At 39.6% G+C, this 23,186-nt stretch overlaps 1 protein-coding gene across 3 annotated transcripts in view; it reads right to left on the bottom strand.

The window, feature by feature from the left end:
* The window catches only part of LOC119740827 (secretory carrier-associated membrane protein 1-like), a 33,949-nt gene that overhangs the window by 8,410 nt on the left and 2,353 nt on the right, over window positions 1-23,186 (bottom strand). Inside the window, exons 2-7 of one of the 3 annotated variants that reach the window (XM_038216269.1) lie at window positions 15,485-15,565; window positions 12,786-12,896; window positions 11,909-12,017; window positions 10,527-10,655; window positions 6,829-6,994; window positions 5,370-5,471 (exon numbers count right to left, since the gene is read on the bottom strand). In XM_038216269.1, coding sequence (XP_038072197.1) covers window positions 5,370-5,471; window positions 6,829-6,994; window positions 10,527-10,655; window positions 11,909-12,017; window positions 12,786-12,896; window positions 15,485-15,565 — 698 coding nt within the window. Of the gene's footprint in view, window positions 1-5,369; window positions 5,472-6,828; window positions 6,995-7,160; window positions 7,327-10,526; window positions 10,656-11,908; window positions 12,018-12,785; window positions 12,897-15,484; window positions 15,566-23,186 lie in introns of all 3 variants that reach the window. The other 2 variants (XM_038216268.1, XM_038216270.1) reach the window with 2 other exon arrangements.

Below are 23,186 nucleotides of genomic sequence, written 5' to 3'. Positions count from 1 at the left end.
CTTCAAGGTACATGTACATGTAAGGCTTGATTGGTTGTAGAGCCAGGTGAGTGACGCCAAGCCTGTCGGAAAGACACTGCAGTAGAAGCTGGTGATCTACCATATCGAAGGCGGAAGATAAGTCAAGAAGAACCAGAAGAACCATCTGACAATTGTCGATGGCTTGAAGGATATTATTCCGACAAGAGCTGTCTCCACACTGTGCCTTTCTCTGTATGCTGACTGCCTATCCTCCAGGAGATTTTTGTCCTCTAAGTAACTTGTGAGTTGGCATAGGACAACTCTCTCCAGAACTTTGGAGACAAACGGCAGAGTTGAAACTGGTCTGTAATTGTACAACTATTGGGGATCGAGGTTCTCTTTCTTCAAAAGAGGTGTCACATATGCCAACTTGTACTCTGTGGGCACCTCAGCAGTTTCCAGCGAGGAAGTAATGATGGAACTGATGCAGAGAGCAAAAGACATCGCCAAATGCTTCATCATCCATGTTGGAACTGGATCAAGTTGACAAGTCCTGTTAGGAGATATGGCAATGATACCAACAATGTCGCCTATGGAGACAGGCTCAAATGTTGCTACACTGGCAGAAACATTGGAATCTGGCTCAACTGTGGCTGCAAGCCCACTAGTTGAATCACAAACTATCTGGATCTTTACTACAAAGAAGACGCTAAATCTATTTGCCAGATCCAAGTTACTGGTGCTAGATGGTAAAGCAGCAGTCTTTGAGATGCTCAGGGGGTTCTTGAACATCTTGTATAATTGGTTTGGATCATTGGAACATTTCAATATTTTGGAATTCATGTATTCAGTCTCAGCATCATTGGTCAAATGTTGCGTTTTGTAACAAAGGTGGTGCGATCTTCATGGGAATGTGACGCACGCCAACGCCTCTCAGCACACCTTACAACACGCTTGTAAGATCTAATGCACTCCGAGTACCAAGGAATGTGCTGGCGGAGAGGAATGGATTTCACTGGTGGATGAGCATCCAAGATTTCTCGAGACTTAGTGTTGTACAGGTGGACTTTTTGAGATACGCCATCTATCGTATCTAATGAGAGAGAGGTGCGTATATCCTAAAAATACTGGATCACTTAAAAAACCTTGTGAGAAAACTGTTTTCCTTTGCAGCAAACAAGACAGTCTGAAAGGAAGCAGCGGGTTCTGTATGTAGATACCTGTACAGGTCGCAGGAGGGAAAGCGGTTAAGTACATGTATATCGAGCAGTCATATATTCAGTAAATAATTATTCAGTTAAAGGGAATGTACAACAATTGCTTTTGCTGCTATTTTCAGAAATAAATGGATTTGGAGAATTAGCATGTTATAGCAAATATTGTTAAACTGACTTGTTTTACATTTTGGGCTTGTTTATGCTGGAAAAAAACAAGAAAACCAGTCATTTTCTTGTAGGCTGGTTCCCCGCCCCCACTTAAGATGAAACGGAGAAACGTAAAGACTTTGGGGAATTATAAGGTCAAAGAATCACTCTAGCAGGTTTGTACCCCTTCACAGGTGTGTAATCTATTGCAAAGAAAATGCGGAATAACTAAATATGAAAAAAATAGCAGCAGGTTTTGAACAAAGCCAGTTTTTTCCAACGCTGGTCGGCCGGCCAGCGTTGGAAAAATACAGTTTTTCTTGAAAATGTCAGCACACCAGGAGCCAAGATTTTACAAGATGCTGTAGACTGTCAATCCCTAACAATTCAGTAAGGTATTACGTGATAATTTGATCATTTCGTTTTTTTGATGTTTGCAAATGTTGTATCTTCCCTTTAATAGTTAGCAACAACCGCTACCAATTAGTGGAATTATTGCTTATTGATAAAGCTGCAGAGGCACTCAGCTTTGCAGAGTCATACCGATGCGTTGACATGACACGAGTCCACCAATGATTTTACATTTGACAATCAAGCGTACTGGTGCTCAAGTTATACCCAGTTACCATGGTTACCTTCATAAGGTATAGAACCATCAATACGGCCAAAGTGGCCCACAGGAATCCCATGACGATCATCATACCAGCGACTGCCCGCTTGCCAGAGGTTGTTGGGTTTGCTACTAGAACAATCCCATTGTAAAATCCACTAACCGTCCAAAAAAAAGAAAAAAAAGAGAGCATGTACATGTCAAGTACTCAAGTCAGCAATTAAGACAGAATGCCAGTTGAGAATGCCTGCTTTCAAGACTTCTCACAGGATTAGGGCTGTCCTCAATTTACTGTATTATACAAATAATGAATGTTTGTGAGTGCAATGGTAAGAATAATTTCATGAGGTGACAGATGAAATGTTCCATTCCACAAGGCGAAGCCGAGTGGAATGGAACATTTCATCTGTCACCGAATGAAATTATTCTTTCCATTGCACGAACGTGAAACTTTCATTATTTGTTTTATATAACACCTGAATAAATCCTTGTCATCTGATTGGTTGACTTTTAATAGCCAATTTATTCAGATTAAAAACTGTTTGAAAGTTTGACAAGGAGGTTTATCATATTTAATTTATGCAAACTGTTCATTAGGTTGAGAACCATTATATTCAAGTAATCTCGATTTAAAACAGCGCCACCGCCAGCAGCGATGACACCGTGCAATGGAAGTTCTATTCACCGTGCAATGAAACTTCCATTGTACCGTGCGTTGCACGCCGCGCGCGCGCCGTGCGTTAGGACAAATAATTCAATAACGGGTGATCAATGATCCACCAATCAGATGATGGGGATTTATTCAGGTGTTGTATAAACTCCAATATTCAACATCAACCGAAAATTCGAATATTTTTTGGCCAATCTGAAAACAATGTATTTGAGAACCAAAAAGAAATTCGCACATATATGTATACACACACGACTGTGATGTTATTTTATCGAAAAGTTGCAGTTTCTTATTGGCAGGTGCCACTTTTTTTGTTGACGGTAACTTTTGTCGACGGCGGTTCATTGTTCACATACTTTAGGTTAAAAGCCCCTTTTACAGTTATAAAATAGTTACTGCAAAACACTCCAGTGCCCCATTTCGTTCGCAGCACGCAAATTTCAACTGGTACACTTCTTCATGCAAACTTTTTACCGGTACAGATGCAGTTCCAGCAGGCAGTTTCAAATATCCGATTATTTGGTCAAACACTCTTTCAAGTAATCGAATCTTAAATTATTTGAAAATTGACAGCCCTACCCAGGATCTCGCAGTCGTCTAAATTTGGGTTTTTTTGGGGTTGCTGCTTGCTTCCAAGTACGGTACGTACATCTAAACCAGATGTCTGCTCGATGCCTGATGCTGTCATCTTAATGTTGTTCCTCTTGTGCACTAGTCTAATGTTGTGCATCGGGTCGGGTTGACCAGGCTCAACCGACCCCAAACATTATAGATAAAACAAATCCGAACCCAAATCTATTTGAACTCCCCAAATCAGACCCAACCCGACTCAATAAAATTTCAAGCAAAAACCGACCCCAAAACAACTGCATATCTGCCTTGGGCAACTGTGTCCGTTTCTTGTGCCTCAACTTACCGGTGTCACGTGAAAATTGTCATCTCTCAGTAAAGAATCATAACGTATGGTTACGGTGAACACTGTAACTAACATGACCTACACGTGTGCCTATATGTTATAGACAGTGCGTGATAGTCTGCAAACCACATGCACGTTCGCAAGGTGGGTTGACGTTGGTCGTTCTAGGCACAGTAACTCTACAATAATGTTGTGCCGTGTTGTTTTCGGTTTATTTCAGTTTATTTTGGGTTTTTTTACAAGGCGGCTTAACTGAACAGGTTGGGTCAGTTTTGGTTTCGGGTCGGGTTTGCACGACATCATTGTGCACATCTTTTTTAAATTGGTACATATGCCAAATATGAACTTCATGTCAGCTTGTATGTGGTGACACAAACGTAGACAAATATGGGTGAAAAAAGAAAAGAAAACAAGAATAACCTTAACAAAAATGACAGGTGTTTTGAAATGAGCCGAAACGTCTTATCAGCACATATTGGGGAATGACAAGCAGGAATTGCATGAAGTGGGGTGACTAATGTCTCTGTGATATATAATGTCGCGAAGTGTCTGCTCGTGTAGCGCTCGGGGTGTCAAGAATGAAACTGACGCGTTGAAATGATGTACTGAAGACGGCATCTGTCCATCCCTTATGTGATGAACTATTGCAGCAAATCGTTACCATTTTAAGGTACGCGAGGATTATTACGGCCAAGGCGGTCCATAGGCATCCCATGACGACCATCATCCCACCAACCGTCTTCCGGGAGTAATTAATTTTTTGTGTATCGGTCGCGTCCCCTGCCGATATCATCCCTATGCCGTTTAAAATGCCGCTATCCATGAAAAAAGAAGACAAAGTCATATTTACATGTTCCTTAAGAATTACATGTACACACCAGTAAGTGTAGCAACTTTTTTTTAAAGAAGAAACAAATTTTGGAACTTCCCAGAATAGCCTTCTGTTGGGGGGGGGGGGGGGGGGGAAGAGGGGGAGGTTTTATGACACAAAAAGGGAATGCATTTGCAATAATTTTCTGGGACTTACCACAATTCAAAGGCACCATAAACTTGCTCAAATTTAATTGTTCTAAAATAAGCACAAAGCACTGTACATAATGTAGGAATTAAACGTGGGTTTCAACTCCAATCAGGGTATCAATGTTGCTCTGTTCTTAAGCAGGCTACTTTGCAGTAACTACTTCCCTCTAATGGTGACTCGTGAGGGAGTTGGTCAGCGCACTTGATTAACCAATGGCAGGTCCAATATGTAGGGGACATAGGGACCTCATATTCTGAAGGGGGAACTCCATGGGTGTTGATATTCACAAAGCTCTTTTTGTCTATAGATTCAAAAGTCTAATAGTACGGCAGATAGGTGATGGGATTGTGCCTTTGATGATACAAGCATGGCATTTGGCACACAGTCAAAGTATGTCATGAGAAAGATATTTGGCTATGGGGCCATCACAGATTTGTCCTTTGAAAAAATATAGGTAGAATAACAAGCAACGACAGCCATTTTGACAATTTTGAAAATTGCTTGTTATTCTACCTATATTTTTTCAAAGGACAAATCTGCGATGGCCCTATAGCCAAATATCTTTCTCGTGACATTTTCTGACTGTGTGCCAAATGTAATGCTTGTATCATCAAAGGCACAATTTTCCCAATTTGACCCCTATCTGCGCCACTATAAGGGGGGGGGGGGGGGGCAACAAGGAGAGGGGTGGGGCACAGACTTTTTAGCCCCTTCCCTGTCTCCCACGAGCTAAGTGTCAAAGGTTTTGACAACAGATTCTTTTGTAACAAACACACCAAGGACAATAAAGACAGACAAATGTCCCGACGGAGAAACAAACATCCTACCTGGATCCCCACTGGTCTACTCCTATCGCTTGCACAACTGTGCAGAGGAACTGCGCAGCGAAGATGAAAAAGAACATGAAGAAATTGAAGGAACTATCACTCCTGCAAAAAAAAGAGAGAAAAATAAAGAAATTTGAAGGAATTTGAGTATGATGGAACCCCTAATATAATGTTCAAAGTTTCTTGTGCGGGGGCTTGTGCCTTGTTGAAATATAATTGAACAATCTGTATTTATATAAAGTCAAAGGAATTGAATAACTTTTTTTTTTGAAAACTCACTTCCCCTTTGTCTTTCTTTCTTTGAAGAAACTGGTTTTAAAACCATGGCCAAGTATTTCTTCCAAGGGAGGACAATTTGGGCCCTCAAATTACAGCAAAAAATTGAGATTTTTTGGCGTGTTCGCACAAATATAGCAGCAGCAATGAACAGGAAATCAAGAGAATCATTTGGCAGTAAGAGGTTTCCTTGATTTTTGTACTGACATTAGGTAATCATGATGTGGTCTTCTTGTGTGACATAGTATACAAATATTGAGTGGCTCAGAGTGAAAAGGGAGGAATATTATCACAAAGTAAAATCTGGACTTTTCCATTTCACGAGGCAAAACCGAGTGAACTGGAAAAGTCCAGATTTACCGAGTGATAATATTCCTCCCATTTCACAATTTAAAGTTACTCAATATTTGCTTTATATAACTGACATATAGATCCTTGTCATTTGATATACATGTACATGTATTTGAACTTTTATTTCAATACAAAATTGGTGGAAAATGTATTTCTCCCTTTCAAACCACCCCTTCATGAAAATGTTTGAACCCAACTCTGTAGCGCTGGCTCTTTGGAACAAATGCTGAACGCGCACACCCAGCATGCATTTGCACACAAATACCGCGTCTTGGAACAAGAACGATCCTAACTGTTGGATATTACCGGTATTTCCCATTCCCCATGGGCGAATGGGACATTTTGAGCCCCGGCATGAATGGGAGCAATAACAAATGTCATGTGATGCGAGTTCCACCAATCAAATGACAAAGATCTGTATGTCAGTTATATGATACCAAAGTAATGACAGCAAGGTACCGATCCTTATAATAATGTGTGGTTGAGCAGCATATGCTACACTGTGAATGTTGATGTAGGCATGTGTGCATTGTGCTGTGAATATGGAGAGCACTGATATGATAACAGTTTTCCGAGGATGATTTGCACTGAATACGTTCCGGCTAAAGTGTCAACAAAGGACGGTGTGACAAAGTTCTACATAAATGGGATTGTTTGATTGGATCAGATCTTTTTTTTAACAATTCAAAAATTTTCAAGCAGTTTGACATTTCAAAAGAGGACTGAAACTGAAACTTAAAATCTGGCCCAATGTATCATTTTATCTAAAGAACTTTGCATGGTGTCCACTTTTGCTCGCACCATGCCAGACCTACATGTATGAATACATTACCTAAAGGCCTTGTACATCGGCCGATACCAGCAGATGAATGAACACGGCGTCCACAGGACAAAGAAGAGAATGGACAAGCCGAATGTAATGCCGCTATTTCCGCCGCTGCCAACGGCCAAGTACGACAGTGAGACGATCAAGTTGAGGAACAGGAAGAGGACGTACACTGCAGATGAGGATGGGATGACACAGACAAAAAAGAAACGGATAGAGCATGATCAATGGCCATGTGTGGGATGATGTGTTGTGGGAATGTTGGTCCTAAATAGGCACTGATCCTAAGATGGCGACTATCCTCAGATGGGTGTGATTCTCAGATGGGCATGATTCACCTGAAGGCTCTGTACATGGGTCGGTACCAGCAGACGAATGAGCAAGGTGGCAGACAAGCCATGAAGAGGGCTGAGAGGCCTAGACACAGAGCGGCCCCCGAAACCACACCAATGGCTAGATAGCTCAGGCTGATGATGAAGTTAAGCAAAAGCAAGGCCGTGTAGACTTCAGGTTGGGAAAAGAAAAATATCAAGACAGAAATAAGCAATACTGGGATGTTGGTTGCGTGAGGTTTGGCAGTCTGAGCTCTGTTGACAGCATCCTCTTTGAAAATGACGACCCTGTTACATTTGCCCTTACAAAGGCGCTGGTGAACCCTTATTTGAACCCTACATGTAGCTTGAGCTCTCCTTAGTCACATGTGTTACCAATGACCAAGTGGCAACACTTCTACTGTACGTGTCATGTGTGCACAAGGAATGCTATGCATTTTCAAATTTTTTATCACTCGATTATTCTAACTTGGACTTGATTGGATGTTCAAATATTGGAATTGTGCTGATCAAATTTACATGTAACATGATGCGCAAACCTAAACTGGCCGTTGATCAGGATTTGCATGGAAATTGATAAGGAGCCTATTAAAATGATATAAAGAACGGGTAGCAGAATGCAAGGGCGGATCCGGGGGGGGGGGGGGGGGGGCCAAAGGGGGCCATGCCCCCCCCCCCAAAACAAAACCAATTTTTTTTTTTTTATGTGACATCGCAATAAAGGCAGGCAATGAGTACACCACCATCTTTTCCTCAAAAAAACATTGGTTAAAGTGGTCAGAAATTGCCTCAGATCGCACCACAGAGCATCTAGAATCCAAATTTATTTTTTTGCCCCCCCACCCAAATTGTGTTCTGGATCCGTCCTTGGCAGAATGGCTGATATTTGACACTTGAAAAAGAAAGTTTTCAATTGGAGAAAAGTGGAGACACCTGCATCTGAACTATTTCTCTGCTGAAATTTCTTCAAACAAGAAATAAGGGAATTAATTGTTTAAGGATCTCTGCTCTGGCAGGGACAGGCTATGGGGACTGGAACATGGGTCTGAGCATGGTCCGAGGTAAGCTAGTGGCTGGATAATGGAGAAAGCAAAATGTTCAGAAGCAAAGCCTCGTACTTATGATACTCCGATATAAGCTTCGTCCCTGTCCGATATGGTCTTGCGTTTGAATTTTATTCATAAACGTACCTATACTGGTTTGCTTTCTTGTATCAAAATATTACATCAAAAGGCAACACATTTTATAAAAATTTTGGACAGGATGTACATGTACACCCTCTACTCTAGGAACTCTGAATTTATTCAAATTTCCTTCAACTCTGCTCCCATATGACGCGAACTGGGAATCAAACTCAGGCCACAGCAGTGAGAGACAAGCACTTGACACACTGCACCACCCGTGTCACCCTTCGCTATGTGTGACAGACTTGTGATGATGTAATCTCAGCAAATGGCAAGAAATAAAGGGAACCGTGAGGTCAAGCTGGTGCATGGTTGCACATGATGACGATGTTTGCTCTTGGTGACCGCAATCGGGCATCAATGAGTTGTACCCTACCTGATAGCTTTGTAAAGGGGCCTGTACCAACAGACGAAGCCCATGCAGGTAAAGGCAGGGGCGAAAGCGATTGACAGGCCAAAGCACAGCGCATGGTTAAAGGTCCACCATACGCACAACCGAGCCAAGCAACAAATAGCATTTAAGAGCATGCACACCATATAAACTGGATGGGAAAATAACAAGACCCAAATTAGAATGGTGCCCAAGTTAAAATGTCTTCCTTGCAACACTGTAGAAGCAACATGGCTTTGTCCCTCTTTAGTAAGCTGCTGAAAGGCAGAAATCAAACTTTATTCAAAATCTCCATAAATTACTATGTAACAACTGTGATTCTTGAAAACAAATTTCACAATAAAAAAAAATGCTTCGTTAAGCCCTGGTAAGTCACATTCTTGCAAGTCACATGTTGTTGCCGAGTACGCAGTGGCTGGGGCTTGTATCATCACTGGAACCGATTCACACACAAAAAAATAGTTCTACTTGGGTGTCCCTGCAATATAGGAACTTAAGGAAAGAGAGGTTCTGAAAAGAACCGAGGAAACTCGACGTTTGGGACAGTATACTCTGTCAGTTGTCGGGAGACTGAGTGATTCCAACAATGAAGGGTTGTTTTGTAGTACAACTGAAAGTGTTGGAATCCCTCAGTATTCAGACGACGGGCAGGGTATACTGTCTGAAACATTGAGTTCCCCAAACCTCACCGACTCACAAAATGTGATTTGTTACATGGTGCAATTGTTAACTTCAAATATTACCAGAAAGTACACGTAAATGTACTTAAGTGAAAACAGCAAAGATATGCAACATTTGCGAACATCGAAAAACAAAATTACCAAATTATGATAAAATACCTAACATTTGACTGTGAGTATATAATAGTCTCAAGCATCCTGTGAAACCATGGTACCCGGTGTGCTGTCATTTTGACGAAAAATGGAATTTTTGTATCAATTTCCAACGATGGTCAGCCAACTATCGTTGGAAAAAAACTGACTTTTTTGTAAGTATGTCCCCCAATTTACCAAATTAGTCCACATTTTGTTTGCAATCAGTTACACATCCGTGTACGGGTGGAAGCCAACTAGTCTGGTTCTCCAACGTCTAAAAATTGGTTCATTTTGTCTAAAGTAGGGTCAGGGGACCAGACTAGAAGATCAGCATTTTTTTCCTTGGTTTTTCCAGCATCTATGAACGCAAACTTTAAACAGGTCAGTGCAACAATATCATGTTAAATACTAACCCTCAAATCCATCCATTTCCGAAAATAATAGCAAAAGCAAAGGTTGTATACTACCTTAACACTTTATAGAATAGACACAGAAACCTTCAATTTATGTAATCATATCTGCCAAAGGGATTTCCTCTGCACTAACCCCATCTCCGCAATCATTCCAGTCATGCCCGTTTTTGTGACTTAACAATTTTTAAAAAACGGACACGTCCAATTTAAAAGAAACAAAAAACTGAGTGCTTGTTTTGAAACGCTGGCACTGGTTTCTAAACTGGCTATGCCACAACACTGGGCGGGTCACAAAAAATGGACAAGATATTGCATCAATAGGCCTAAGATGTAATGACGTCATGCTTTGTTTACATGTGGGGTTTCCTACGAGAGCCAGGTGGGTCAGGTATCTTCAGATTGATTAAACTCTTAAAAAATTGCTTACTTTTTGCAGTTGCGGAGTCCCAAGCTACAGAACACCAAATTCTTTTTTAAAAACATTTGGCACAAAAGTGTGTTGCCCTTATTGGCTTCTTTTTCATTTGAATAATGAAAAATTCATTTGAAATCTAGAAAACAATACTCACGGATCCAGATGAAATAGCCCATTTTGACGGTGCGCTGGAACTCCAACGGAATGTCCACCGAGAAGTCTTGGTAGAAGCACGGCTTGACTGGGCAAAAACTAGGCAGCGGTGGCCAGTTGTTGACCCGAGCTGAAACACAAAACAAACAAGTCATGCCATTATTGTAGTCATTTAGTAACCACATTTCTTAGTATTGTATTTACTTTTTACTGTACAGGGTGAGTAAAAAAAAAACGAAACCAAAATGTTGGGACCATTGTTTTAGTGAAGTTCTGCATGTAGCACTTTCAAAATCTAGGATATGAAAGCCCAATTCATAAGTTTTCTTTTAGTACAAGAATCATTCAAATCACACATGTACTGTTCAAGTTACGGAGTTTTAAACACAACCACCATTTTAAAGTTCTGTTCAGGGATCACAAAAAAAGGTTTGCATTCTTTCAGCGAAACGAAAACAATTCACGCACATCCCTACGTGATTTGTTTTTGTTTGCTCAAAGAACACTGAACTTTTTTGTGATCCGTGGACAGAACCTTAAAACGGTGGTTGTGTTTAAAATTCCATAACTTGAGAAGTACATGAGTGATTTGAATGATTCTTGTACTACAACAAGGTTTATGAATTGGGCTTTTATATCCTTGATTTTCAAAGTGCTACATGCAGAACTTCACTAAAACAATAGTCCCGACATTTGGGTTTCGTTTTTTTGACCCCTCCCTGTATTGTGTGACAGTACATGTAATGGAGGTAGTAGGCACTGATCTCTGCACTGAGTGGATAGTAGGTAGCGAAGTTAGTCGGATACCATTTTGAGATGCCAAAAATAAACGCATCCACAAACAGCCATTTAATGTAGAAATTAGTTTGAATAATGTCCATACATAAATATGTCCTTGTCTAATAAGGCTTCCCGTACATGTGTAAGGCTCGCGCTTAAACTTCCCTTTTCGTGCATGGACTGTTTAACCCTAACTCCCTAGGCCTTTTTGCTAGGATGTAGCCTCAATCCTGCAAAATCCTCCAATTGGCCTCATGAAAAAATAGCATATAGTCCCAATCCTGCAAATTCCTCCATTATTTCTTGAATATGGTCCGTGGAGGGATGACCACTGCCTGAATACTGCAGCAGTGACTGTCAATATGTTGAGGCTTGGCCAGTGACATCCTGGAGAAGTACGGAGGATTTCAAGCATAATCCAGGCCTATATTTATGCATGGCTGAGCAAAAACAACAAGTAACGCACTTTTGCCATGTAACCTCAATCCTCCAAATTCCTCCACTTTGGCAAAGAGGATTTTGAAGGATTCAGGGCGGTTAGGGTTAATGGATACCACTAGGCTATAACTGTGCTGCAAGTACAAGCTAGCAGTTGGTACTTACTATTGTACTGTGTGGCTTGCATCTGCTGTTCCCGCCTCTGCAGTTCAGCTGCTTTCCTCTCGAGCTCCTCCTGTCGTCTCAAGATGTCTTCCTGGCCTGGAGGCGGGGCCTGTTGCAGGACATGACAATCAGAGGAAGTCACAATCAAGGAAAAAACAACAATTGGAATGAAGATGTACAATCTATGTCAAATCATTCATGAGACAAACATGTGAATTCTGATGTACGATTTACGTGTCATTGTTCATGAGACACTCATGTGAATTAAGATGTACAATCTGAGTCAACTTGTTCATGAGACCAATGCCTGCCCCTAAACACAATACACTCTTTGATTAACAGCTCATGGGGCTTTGAAAACTAACTTTGTGTGCAACTTCTCCTCAGGATTCCAAATCATTTGATCGTTTAACCTTAATATCCACCCAACCCTTCAAAATCCAACAGCATGTTTTGTAGGAATCTGTTGGAGTGAGGACTGCACTAATAAACTGATTATGCTTTACATGGGGTCATGCATGCCACCATAATTAGAGTCCAACAGTTTGAGTTGCCATATGGTGTTGGACTTTGCAAGAGTGAGGAAGGATCCTAATGTAGTTAGTCACTCAAAGACGCAAATATCCAAATGACATAACATTTTCTAAACTCTGACCTTGTATCACCCGTTGGATGTTTGTTAAAATTTGAACCCATATCGAGCGGTCGCCCCCAAGTCAGGGACCTTAAACCTCTATAATCTCAAACATGGTATAAAGCCGAAATTTAAAAAGTATTGCACAAAAAAATAGCAGCGGCCTACCCAAATCCAAACAGAGAATTGTTGTCCTTGGACATTTGAGCAAAGAAGCTATTTTATACAGGAACTTTTGCTCACCGGTTGTGCTGCAGATACGGAGTATGGGGGTGGTGGCGGCTGGTCCGTTGTGGGCTTCATGACAGCTGGCTCTGTGGGTAGGGATACGACGGGGGTTGTCTTGGAATTGGTCTACGAGGGAAACAGAGAGAACATTGAATTACACACAGAAGAATGCACTGGGTGTGAGGCATTGCACATGATTCATAAGAATGATAGAGTTCACAAATACTTCAGTTTGTCTCAGTTTTAGAGCCTTATTTAAGTACTGTTCAATACGTTTTCTTTTACTGTACATGTAAATGTACACATGTATGTATGTAGACAGTACCTGAATATACTGGTATTCAGTATGGATAACTTCTCAGTTTGTATGCTGTACATTACATCAAGAGGCCGTGGCCACCTTCATGTATGGTAGCCACACCACATTTACATGCTGGAATCTTGTGGTCTTCTTACACAAATTCCATTTTCATGGAAATCGTACATGTAAATGTATGCTGTGTAATAGTACCCATCTAGTATCTCAACACGAGCTCTCGGTGTCATCAAATCAGTGCATTGCTGTATCATGTTACCCATACACGTATTAAAACATTTTGAACGTCTTGCAGTATATTACAATTTTAAATTACCAGTAACAGAATAAAAATGCAATATTTCAATTCCTGTTACTTGTTTATTGAAATTATTCAAATTCGCTTTTCACTCTACTCACTGAATTTTTTTCTTCTTAAAAGATATGCTCCATGGAGAGAACCACATACAATGTATGTGAACAATTTCTCACACTAATGGCTTAGACTAGAAAATCTTAAATAAACATGAACATATTGTACGACACTCCATGCATGTTAACAAGTACGCATGTTGCAGAATGCAGTACTAATGTGATTAATATTACTGAATAGTACCGGTACATGTACTGGACAGTAGGGGGTTTTCTCGACTAAGCTTACTACATGTACGTAGCAACAATGGAGTTTTCCCATAGGCAAAGGGCATACGTGCGCCCCATGCTACACTGGGAAATTTAATTTATCCTGTTTAATCTCCTTTACGCCTTTCCTGATTAAAATGATCCAGGGTTCAAATCCTGGACACAATCCTTTGGGAAACAGGCTGTGTTTTTGTGTACTTAGAAAAGGGTTGGTCAGTGTAATGCCATCAGTGTCAGGTTGGTTTTTCTGACAGATTCATTAATGTTTCATTGCACATTTGACACATTCTTCTAAGGGTGCAGCACTATACTGCAATGACCTAAAAATCATGGGAAATTGTACTTAATCATTAGAAATATTATTGTTTGGAAATAATAAAAACAAATTAAGCAAAATCCGTCTGTTAAAACGCAATATACATAATTTTTTAGATTGATTATTGCAGTTTTGAAACACGTTCTCACGGTCAAATATCTTTGTTGTATCTTTGCTTTGTTACACACGCATCACGTTAGTATTTTTTTAAATTTGAGTCTATAAAAAAAACGATCAATGAGATGTACCAGTATAATAATATTTTTTGGGGAAAAATATGTACGGGGTACAGTGAAATCTAGCAATAAGTTAAACCTCAAGGGAATGGGCTCCAAAGTCAAATGTTGAGTTAAGCAGAGTTTTGAGTTAGCAAATGGATTTTCTTTTCAGGAACAATTGACAGGAATAAGTTCTTACTTTATGACTTATCGAGAATTCACTGTAATTCTGAATGATCTGGTCATTGATGTGCGCATCTGCACTGACACACACACACACTAGTATGTTTGTTTATGGTGTACAGCGAGGATTTTCTTTTGTTCCTCTTCCCTTTTCCTTTGTACTGTATTTTTTTTGCAACAGCTCTCATTAGTTTGTACATGTTTTCTAATCGACGTTTTCTAATCGATTTGGTTCCTGTCCTCGATTCACCGATGATGTTGCACATGTGTTTCCTCGACTTACACCATAAACAAATGCACACCTTACTGTCATACACATGTAATGTACATGACTAATGAAGTATTGTACGAAGGAAAAATATCCTTGGAGAAGTCTTGGAGAACTGTACAGCAGAGATGAAGCTGGCATGTATGGCAAAAAAATCGGAAAACAGGCCGAACAAAAATATGTGTCCGAAATCTGGGCCGCGCTGCAATACATACACATGTACATATGCATGTACAATTAACACTTCATGCCCAATTTCCGGACACCAACTCCTGTCTTATTTTACGATGAAAAAATTGTTATATAATCAAATTTTGTGGGACACATTGTAAGAAAATCGGAAATTTCGCTGGAAAATTCAAAAAGTCGGATTTCCGATTAAAATCAGAAAAGTTTCATCTCTGGTACAGTATCAGAGAACAAAGGTAATGTGCTTCACAATCGGTAGTCATATGCACATGAACTTGTCAAACATGCAATGTTAACCATGCCTGACTGATGAAATATCAAAATGTAAATTGTACGGTCCATGAATGTCATAGGATTACATGCATGCTCTCATACATTGTGTATAATCTGGCACTAACACTCAACTACACACCATATGAGAGGAGGCGGGGGAAAATGGAGGGTGACCATTTAATTTTGCTACACCAAACAACAAACTATGCTCCTCTGATCACCAAATCTAGCACAAGCATTCACCACTACAAGAATCATGCTAAACAAAGCAATTGAATTGCATTTTTTTTTTTAAGAAATGAAAAGAAATGAAAGGGAATGCTCCACCACCTGTGTATTGCGTTCCTCAAAGGGGTTGAACTCCTCCAGTCCCCTGGAGGAATTACTGGTTGCTTGCTGCACCGAGGGATCCTACAAGGAAAAACGGTACGGTAAAAAAGAAATCAAGCAACATAAAACACAACGTCAAATCACAAGGTATAACCAAAAAACGAATTTTGGAAGGGGGGGGGGGGATAGAGGGTAAAAATAGACACAACAAATTTTGAACAAAACTGATCTGGCACAATTAATTTGCGCTGTTACATGCTATTAGAATGCTCTTTCAATACAAAAGTTGACTTTGCAAATCAGGTAAAATGGTCACTTAATGGATTGGATGGTAAATATCCTGTCTGACCATTACTGGTACATCCTCATGGGGTGGGGCTGGAGGGGAGGGGGTAGAGGGGAGGGGCTAAAGGGGAAGGAGTGGAGGAAGGAGTGAAAGGGGCGGGGTTTGGGAATCCACTGTTTTCAGAGCCCAACTCTGCTGAACTGCAAAGCGGAAATGAGCAACCAAAGCAAAAAACAATGTCTGTAAGCAACACACAAATAATACCATACCAGCGACACACGTCATCTACAACACATTGGATAAAAGTGACATGTTCTTGTGCGAATCACTAACATACATGTACATGTAGTGTTTTCCCAGTTTCATGTGAACACCAGTATGGTCTCATAAATGAACCCTGGTGCAGAGGGTGAAATTCCAACATCTTCCCACTATTTACCATATTTATCTGGAAAAGGAGGATTTTTTTCCCAAGTCAAATTTAGCACTGCAAGTGTACCGTGTCAGCTCAGGCCTGTACATGTATGTAATTTCAACCTCTGCCGATGCTTGCCATGTGCATGCACATGCATGATGTGATGAGCCATGTCTGAAATCACAGACAATCTGAATGCGGTCACCCCAACCCTAGCCTACTGAATCTCATATGAGACTCTCATACCCACAGTCAGGTAGATAATTTTTCCGGAGTTTGCTGAATGCTCAGTGAGCTCTGGTTATGTTGGCTAGCTGTTGGGTAAATTTGCACTCGTCAGGCCTTGTATTTCATATCTGTAATAGGCCTATTCTACACTCCTATTGTGCTGGATTATGCATGCTACTTGTACATAGAGAGATGTATTGGAACTGTATGCAACGGAGAGCTCTGTACAAATTTTTATCTGCATTTGTATCAACATACGTACATACTGACAAGAACCGTATTCAAGTACAAATGTACATGTACCAATAAATTATGACATTGAGGACATGCAATCACTGGCCCTACTGATTTATAAAAACAATGATCACTCATACATGTATGATACCCGGTACATGTATACTGTACATGTACATGTACCGGTATGTGTACCAATAGTACCATGGAAGAATTCCTCCATGCCTGTACTAGCACATAAAGAATACACAAGTGTGTGTGATTTAGCTATCGGTATAATATACAGATCACACTGCACACTACATGTACATTAATGAGCAATATCCTGACATGCAGTGTATTATTGTGTAACTACATGTACATGTATAATCCTTCATCACAGACATGTTCGTACATAAATGTACTGTACATTACCTTCATGTACATGTACATGTACATCATGTTCAGGTATAGGATGTACCGGTACATGCCCACTTACAGACATGTACAATGTACATGTACAGTACATTACATGTATGTACACATGTACAAATATGTGTACGTACATGTACATGTACGTACAGGATGGGGTGCAGACACACTGCTAAAGCTACAGCTAAAACAAGCCACCCCTCCATGAGCAATTCATCAAAATGCAAGAAAAAAAAAATCAATAGAATGGCTGTTTGTTCATGATAATTATGGAAAGCGAGTGAGAAACAACAGGCCAACTGCCATGCTTGGGATCAATAAACAAACAGCTCTCTGACAATTCTGAACATTATATCCCAAGCCTGTCTCATTTTAATTTAGAAATGCAAAATGGTGTTTTTGATAAATAACACTAACATTGCAGTAGTGTTTATGTTCATGTAGGCCTACTTGAATAGTCATGATCTGGGTGTGCATGTACATTTTGTACATTAACATGTACATGTACATTTTGTACATTGTACATGTACATGTACATGTACGTATACATGTACATCTTCTGGAACTCTTCTAGCCTTCTTCTAGCCTTGGTCAAGGTGCTAGTTGTTATTCATCCGGAGCGCGGTAAACGATATCTTCGCTAGCGCTAGGCATGCAGTCATGCAGTGCATTAAAAATACAGCGCGAACAGCGACCTCACGCGGCCACTATTTTTATGCAAATCAGTTGGACCCAATCTAGCGCCTTGGTTCAATCGCCGGCAAAAGCTTATGTTTTTCCTTATTTTGCGCTGGATTTCTAGCGCATGACCTCGTATGCGAATACAAATAAGTGTAGGCGGGGCTAATATGTGAAGTGTCCAATCACACCTTAATTGGTAAATCCGGACGTCATCAAATTATTTGCAGCTATTCGCCTTTTGCGGACGTGACATGAACCACAGTTTTTGTGCATTGGTGCCGTGTGCAGAGACACACAACGTGTACGTGTATTGAAATGTACGGTGCCACGTTTCACTATGCAAGTTTCCACGCAACGATCGACCAATAAGAAAACGACATTTTAGGTCAGCTAAGGCTATAATGAGCACCACCCCCAAAACCTCACATGGACGATTGAACCAAGGCGCTAGATTGGGTCCAACTGATTTGCATAGAAATGGTGGCCGCGTGAGGTCGCTGTTCGCGCTGTATTTTTAATGTCTGGCATGCATAGCGCTAGCGAAGATATCGTTTACCGCGCTACGGCCGGGATGAATAACAACTAGCGCCTTGACCAAGGCTAGAACTCTTCTGGAATTCTGCTTCATTTTGTATGATGCATATATTTCAACACATGTACATATTTGTTAAAATAAATTTGTTAAAATAAATAGGTGTACCGGTAAATGTGCATGAAATTGAAAGTGCAGTCTAATTACTGGTACAAATGTAGTTAGTGAAAGAATTTGTGTTGAGCTGCATGTCATGCCTGTGCATCTTACATGCATGTCTCAGCACAATCAGCATTGTACATGTTAGTTTGAATTGTAAGTACCAACATCTGGACATTAAAAAGTTATGCACATTATGACATCATCAATAAAACATCCAAACCTCTGTTTATTAACTACAGTAGGCCTACATGTATAGTGGAGTTCCCCAATGTGGCACACTTTGATGTTTTCCTCGACTTTCCTCAGAATGCAGTGTTGCCAAACCTCTTTGTTGACAAACTTCAAATTCATTCAGTTAAATAGTGGTACTTTTTACCCATAATGCTTGCTGTTGAACCTTTGTGAACAATTTTTGTGTCATGAAATTTAGTCCGAAATTCAAAAATGGTGGCGTATGGAAAATGGGCAAAAAATCAGAAGAGTGTTCCCTAAAGTGGCACACTTGAACGAATCTTAGAAAATTGCATGTTAACAGAATTTCTTTAAAATTGATAAATTCTGATAAACCATTGCTACTCTACTCACAAACATGTACCCAACTTGGGTAGCGCATTTTAAAAGGGTTCATTGTGCACTTCAAAATAAAATAAAAAATCATGCCAAAATAAAAGCTCTCTGTTAACTTTGAAATGGCTACGTAAACTTAAGATTTATAAACAGGAATGTTCAGAGCTTAATGAAATTTAACTTTTTATTGTGAAATTGGAGGTAAAGTTTTTGCTCTGGCAAGGCACTACATGTACATGTACAGGCAAACAAAATCAAAGTGCGCCACGCTAGGGACAGCACCACGGTAGGGGACATCAACAATACCGGTACATATATACCACAAATATAACATACTAACATGCACACGTACATGTACAGTGTGAACGTACATGTACATGTACACACTGTCAGCCGACCAGCGTTGGAAAAATACTGTTTTTCTTGAAATGTCGGCACACCAGGTGCCACGATTTTACAGGATGCTTTAGACTGTCATTCCCTAACAATCCAGTAAGGTATTTCGTGATAATTTGCTCATTTCGATTTTTGATGTTTGCAAATGTTGTATCTTCCCTTTAACCAGTTTTCCAGAAATGCAAAACAGGTGGTTGGTGTTATTTAAAATTTATTTAGATTCTAAATTTTGTGTGTATTACATGACTCTATCAATGCACAGCGGGCATGCATGGCATGGGTCTATGTGCAAAATTGGGTCACACTTAGCCTGATATTCAGCACCAGGAGAAACTATGTAAGCATATTCAGCTGTTACTTCACTTCGTTACTTATGCATGCTGTGGCGTTATCAACATCTGGTGAAATATTAAGTAGTTGAAATGCAAATAAACGTTGTCTGGTTTACATGCACACGTGTACAGTACCTGACAATTTTTACGACAAGCGATACCATATTGTTATTTATAAATTATAATACCGATACAGGATGCATGTATGCACAGAATACCGCATGCGAAATTACTCTTAGGAGTTACACACATTTCTAATTAGGTCCTTCTTGTATGTACGTAACGAAGCATATGAATTTTTTGAGATGAAAGGATTGAGTGCTAAGTTTGGAACAATGTCACTGCCAACAGCTGTGTTGAAGCTAGGACTGCCGGAGAAGATGATGGGGATATCGGACAACGTTACCAGATATTTGGTAAGTGGCGCAGAGTACCAGCTCGGTTGGTAACAAAAATTACTTGATTTGCATGTTTCTACTCTGTGTGGATTACTTATTAATTGTATGATAGGGGGCCTACACTTTAGCATTTTGTTTTGTTTTGATAGGGTTTCAAAATAAAAGTACTGGATTTAGTTTGTTCCTGACCATGCAGAATGGTCTTGTCTACATGTACATGTATGGAAATTGTCAAAGGAAATTGTTTTCCCAAGATGAAAAAATACGAATGCAGAAACTAGCCAATCACTGATCCAGAATACAATATTGCATACATGTACATGTATGTAGGTGCTCATTGATTTAAATACTTTTCCAAGAAAAAAAAGCCCCAAAGTTCAGAGGTTCTGCCTCTTTTGTGACTCACACAACGGTGTGACTATGGTGTGACTAACACAGCAATCCTACATTGCATTCATGACAATAATACAGGTACATGTATCATGTGAGTCTGACTGCATTGTTGACACTCCATAGACTCCAACAGGACCAGCAGACACTATTAATACTGGCATAACCACAAGTACCCGCAGCAAGCACCAAAGTCAAATACCGGTACAAAGGTCATAATACACGTACATGTATTCATCACTACTGTTGTGCTAAGTCAACATTTCCTTAACCCAAGGAACTGAAAAATTGGAAACAGAACTTCTGTACATTATGTGAGCAATTCAAATGAAAACTGTGCATTTGTTCAGCAATTGGCACAAGTTGACGTGGTGAAACTTTCTTGATGAGATCATTTCTTGTCCAATTCACAAGGTTTCTCGCATAAATAGGCCTATCTAACTTCAAACCTGGAGGTAGATTTTTGAGGTTACTTGTGGATTTTGAGGGATGTGGGAACTCATGTATAGCTCTTCCCTGTTTCTATAGCAACACAAACCACTTTCTAGACTAGTGAACTTCACATACACGTATTTCAGCATCTTAAAGTTTCAGTGTTCTTTGCAAGGTATTTGAGCATAGCAAGCAGTTACATTCATACACATGTACATCATTTAAAAATACATGTACGTTTTGAAAAAGTCATTTCGGTATCTGTGTCTTTACAACAAATTGGGGGTTATTATGCCCGAATTTGGGCTATCACTGATAACCGACAACAACTAGTGTCTTTAGTTTTATGGAATACATTGTCAATCTACTCGGTCAATTATAAACAAAACTGAATAGGGCCTACCGGAACATTAATTTAATTCCAATTAAATGTCATGATATATTCCAATTAATTTCTTTGCCACGTGTGAGCTGAATGTGAGTGTAGGCCTATCTTATGTTACTTTGTTAGTACAAAACTACAAATCTTGTAAGCACCGTCCATATATTGATATTACATGTACTTGATTATTCGATATCATTTTGATATCGATATCGCCGATTCCATTTTCAAAATCATATCAAAATATTGAAATTTTGGATATTGAGGAATATTGAAAATATCGAAACTGCAGAATATTGTCAAAATTAATCTCCTGTTTGTGTTTTTACTTTGTGTTGAGCGTTTGCTGGTGCTGTAATGCAATAAAACTTGGCGGCAACTTGTGCTGGTGACTCAAAAGAAAAACACTGTGAAATGCCAAGCGGTGTGGTTTTGTGCTCTGCATTTGCTGGAATTCGCAGTCTCTCCAGAGTAACATCTCAAGAGAAACCGCCCATTCTGGACAAGATTTGTTTAAAAAGTTTTAGCAATATGCTCCAGCGACAGCCGTGGAAAATTGGGAATTAAGATTGGTTTTTAATTTTTTTTTAATCAAAGTGTCATCTTTTGCATGTTATGGTACATGTACATACTTTTACATGGGATAATTAAAATATTGAATATTCTCTCTATTTTGAATTTTGGATATATAGATTTATTGAAAATTCTGATATTGACAGTGCTTACAATCTTGAGAAAGAATGTTGAAACCTGACACCACTTTTTTTCTTCACAGGGGCCTATAGCCTATCATCTCAATATTAAAAGGTGAATCAGAAATAGAAGGAGGATCGAGGATATCTTTCCATTGAATTCAAACATGTTAAATTTGCTACATGCTCAATAACGACACGTCATTAAGCATTGGACTAATCATGCTAACTCAGACTGTTATGTATAAATGGCCGACTAGCGATGCTTTTGCTGCTGCACCTCCTCCACTGCCATCAGTAGCCCCATAAATGTGGCCAATTTACTGGACTACTTCCATAAATAAAGGCCACACTTGGAAAATGTACCCGAATAGGCCTATGTAGAATTTGTCAAGTTTTTTTTTTTCACATTTAGACTTGGTTTGTACTTTTGAAGTTTATTGACGATTTAGAAGCACACTCACCCTCTTTAGTTTAAAGCGATAGAAAAAATAATTTATAGGCCTAGGCCTATCCCCTTTTCAGACTTTTATATTTTGTGTAATTTCTAGGTTCATTTTACACACGTTTAGTGTATCTAAATTCCATTTCCCAAACACAAAATTACACGCAAACTAGAATTCTGAAAAAAAGGGGGGAATAATTATCGCGTTAAAGAGAGTAAGCGTGCTTCTATAAACATGATAATAAATAAATTACAATTGACAAATTGTACGTACAAACTACAAGTTACAATCACAAAAGTCTAAATAAATTAATAATATAATATTAAATAGGCCTGTTGTGCCCATTCTTGAAAATCACGCAATCTTAAGAATGTACGCGCATTCTTGAGAATGAGCGCCCATTCTTAAGAACGAGCACGCGTTCTTAAGAATGAGCGCTCATTCTTAAGATTGGGTGGGAATATCACGTGCACAATTTATGAATTTTGCCCAATCTTAACAAACATTGCACGACATAATTATGTTAAATGAAATGTATAGCGGTTAAAAGGGAAACAATTTATATAAAGAGGAAAGAAAATGTTCTATGCTTCTGTACTCGTATAACTACGATAATTTGAATCAAATTAAACCTGTTATTATTGCTTTTTTTCTGCCCACTATGGGAAGTTTTGTAATAACGGAGGACTGGGAACTAGTCTGGGAAGTGCTTTGTTTA

This window comes from Patiria miniata, unplaced genomic scaffold, assembly GCF_015706575.1.
Source record: "Patiria miniata isolate m_02_andy unplaced genomic scaffold, ASM1570657v1 HiC_scaffold_5, whole genome shotgun sequence".
NCBI lineage: Eukaryota > Metazoa > Echinodermata > Asteroidea > Valvatida > Asterinidae > Patiria > Patiria miniata.
Note: the sequence above shows the minus strand (reverse complement) of the source record. Positions and strands in the feature narration are given on the sequence as shown.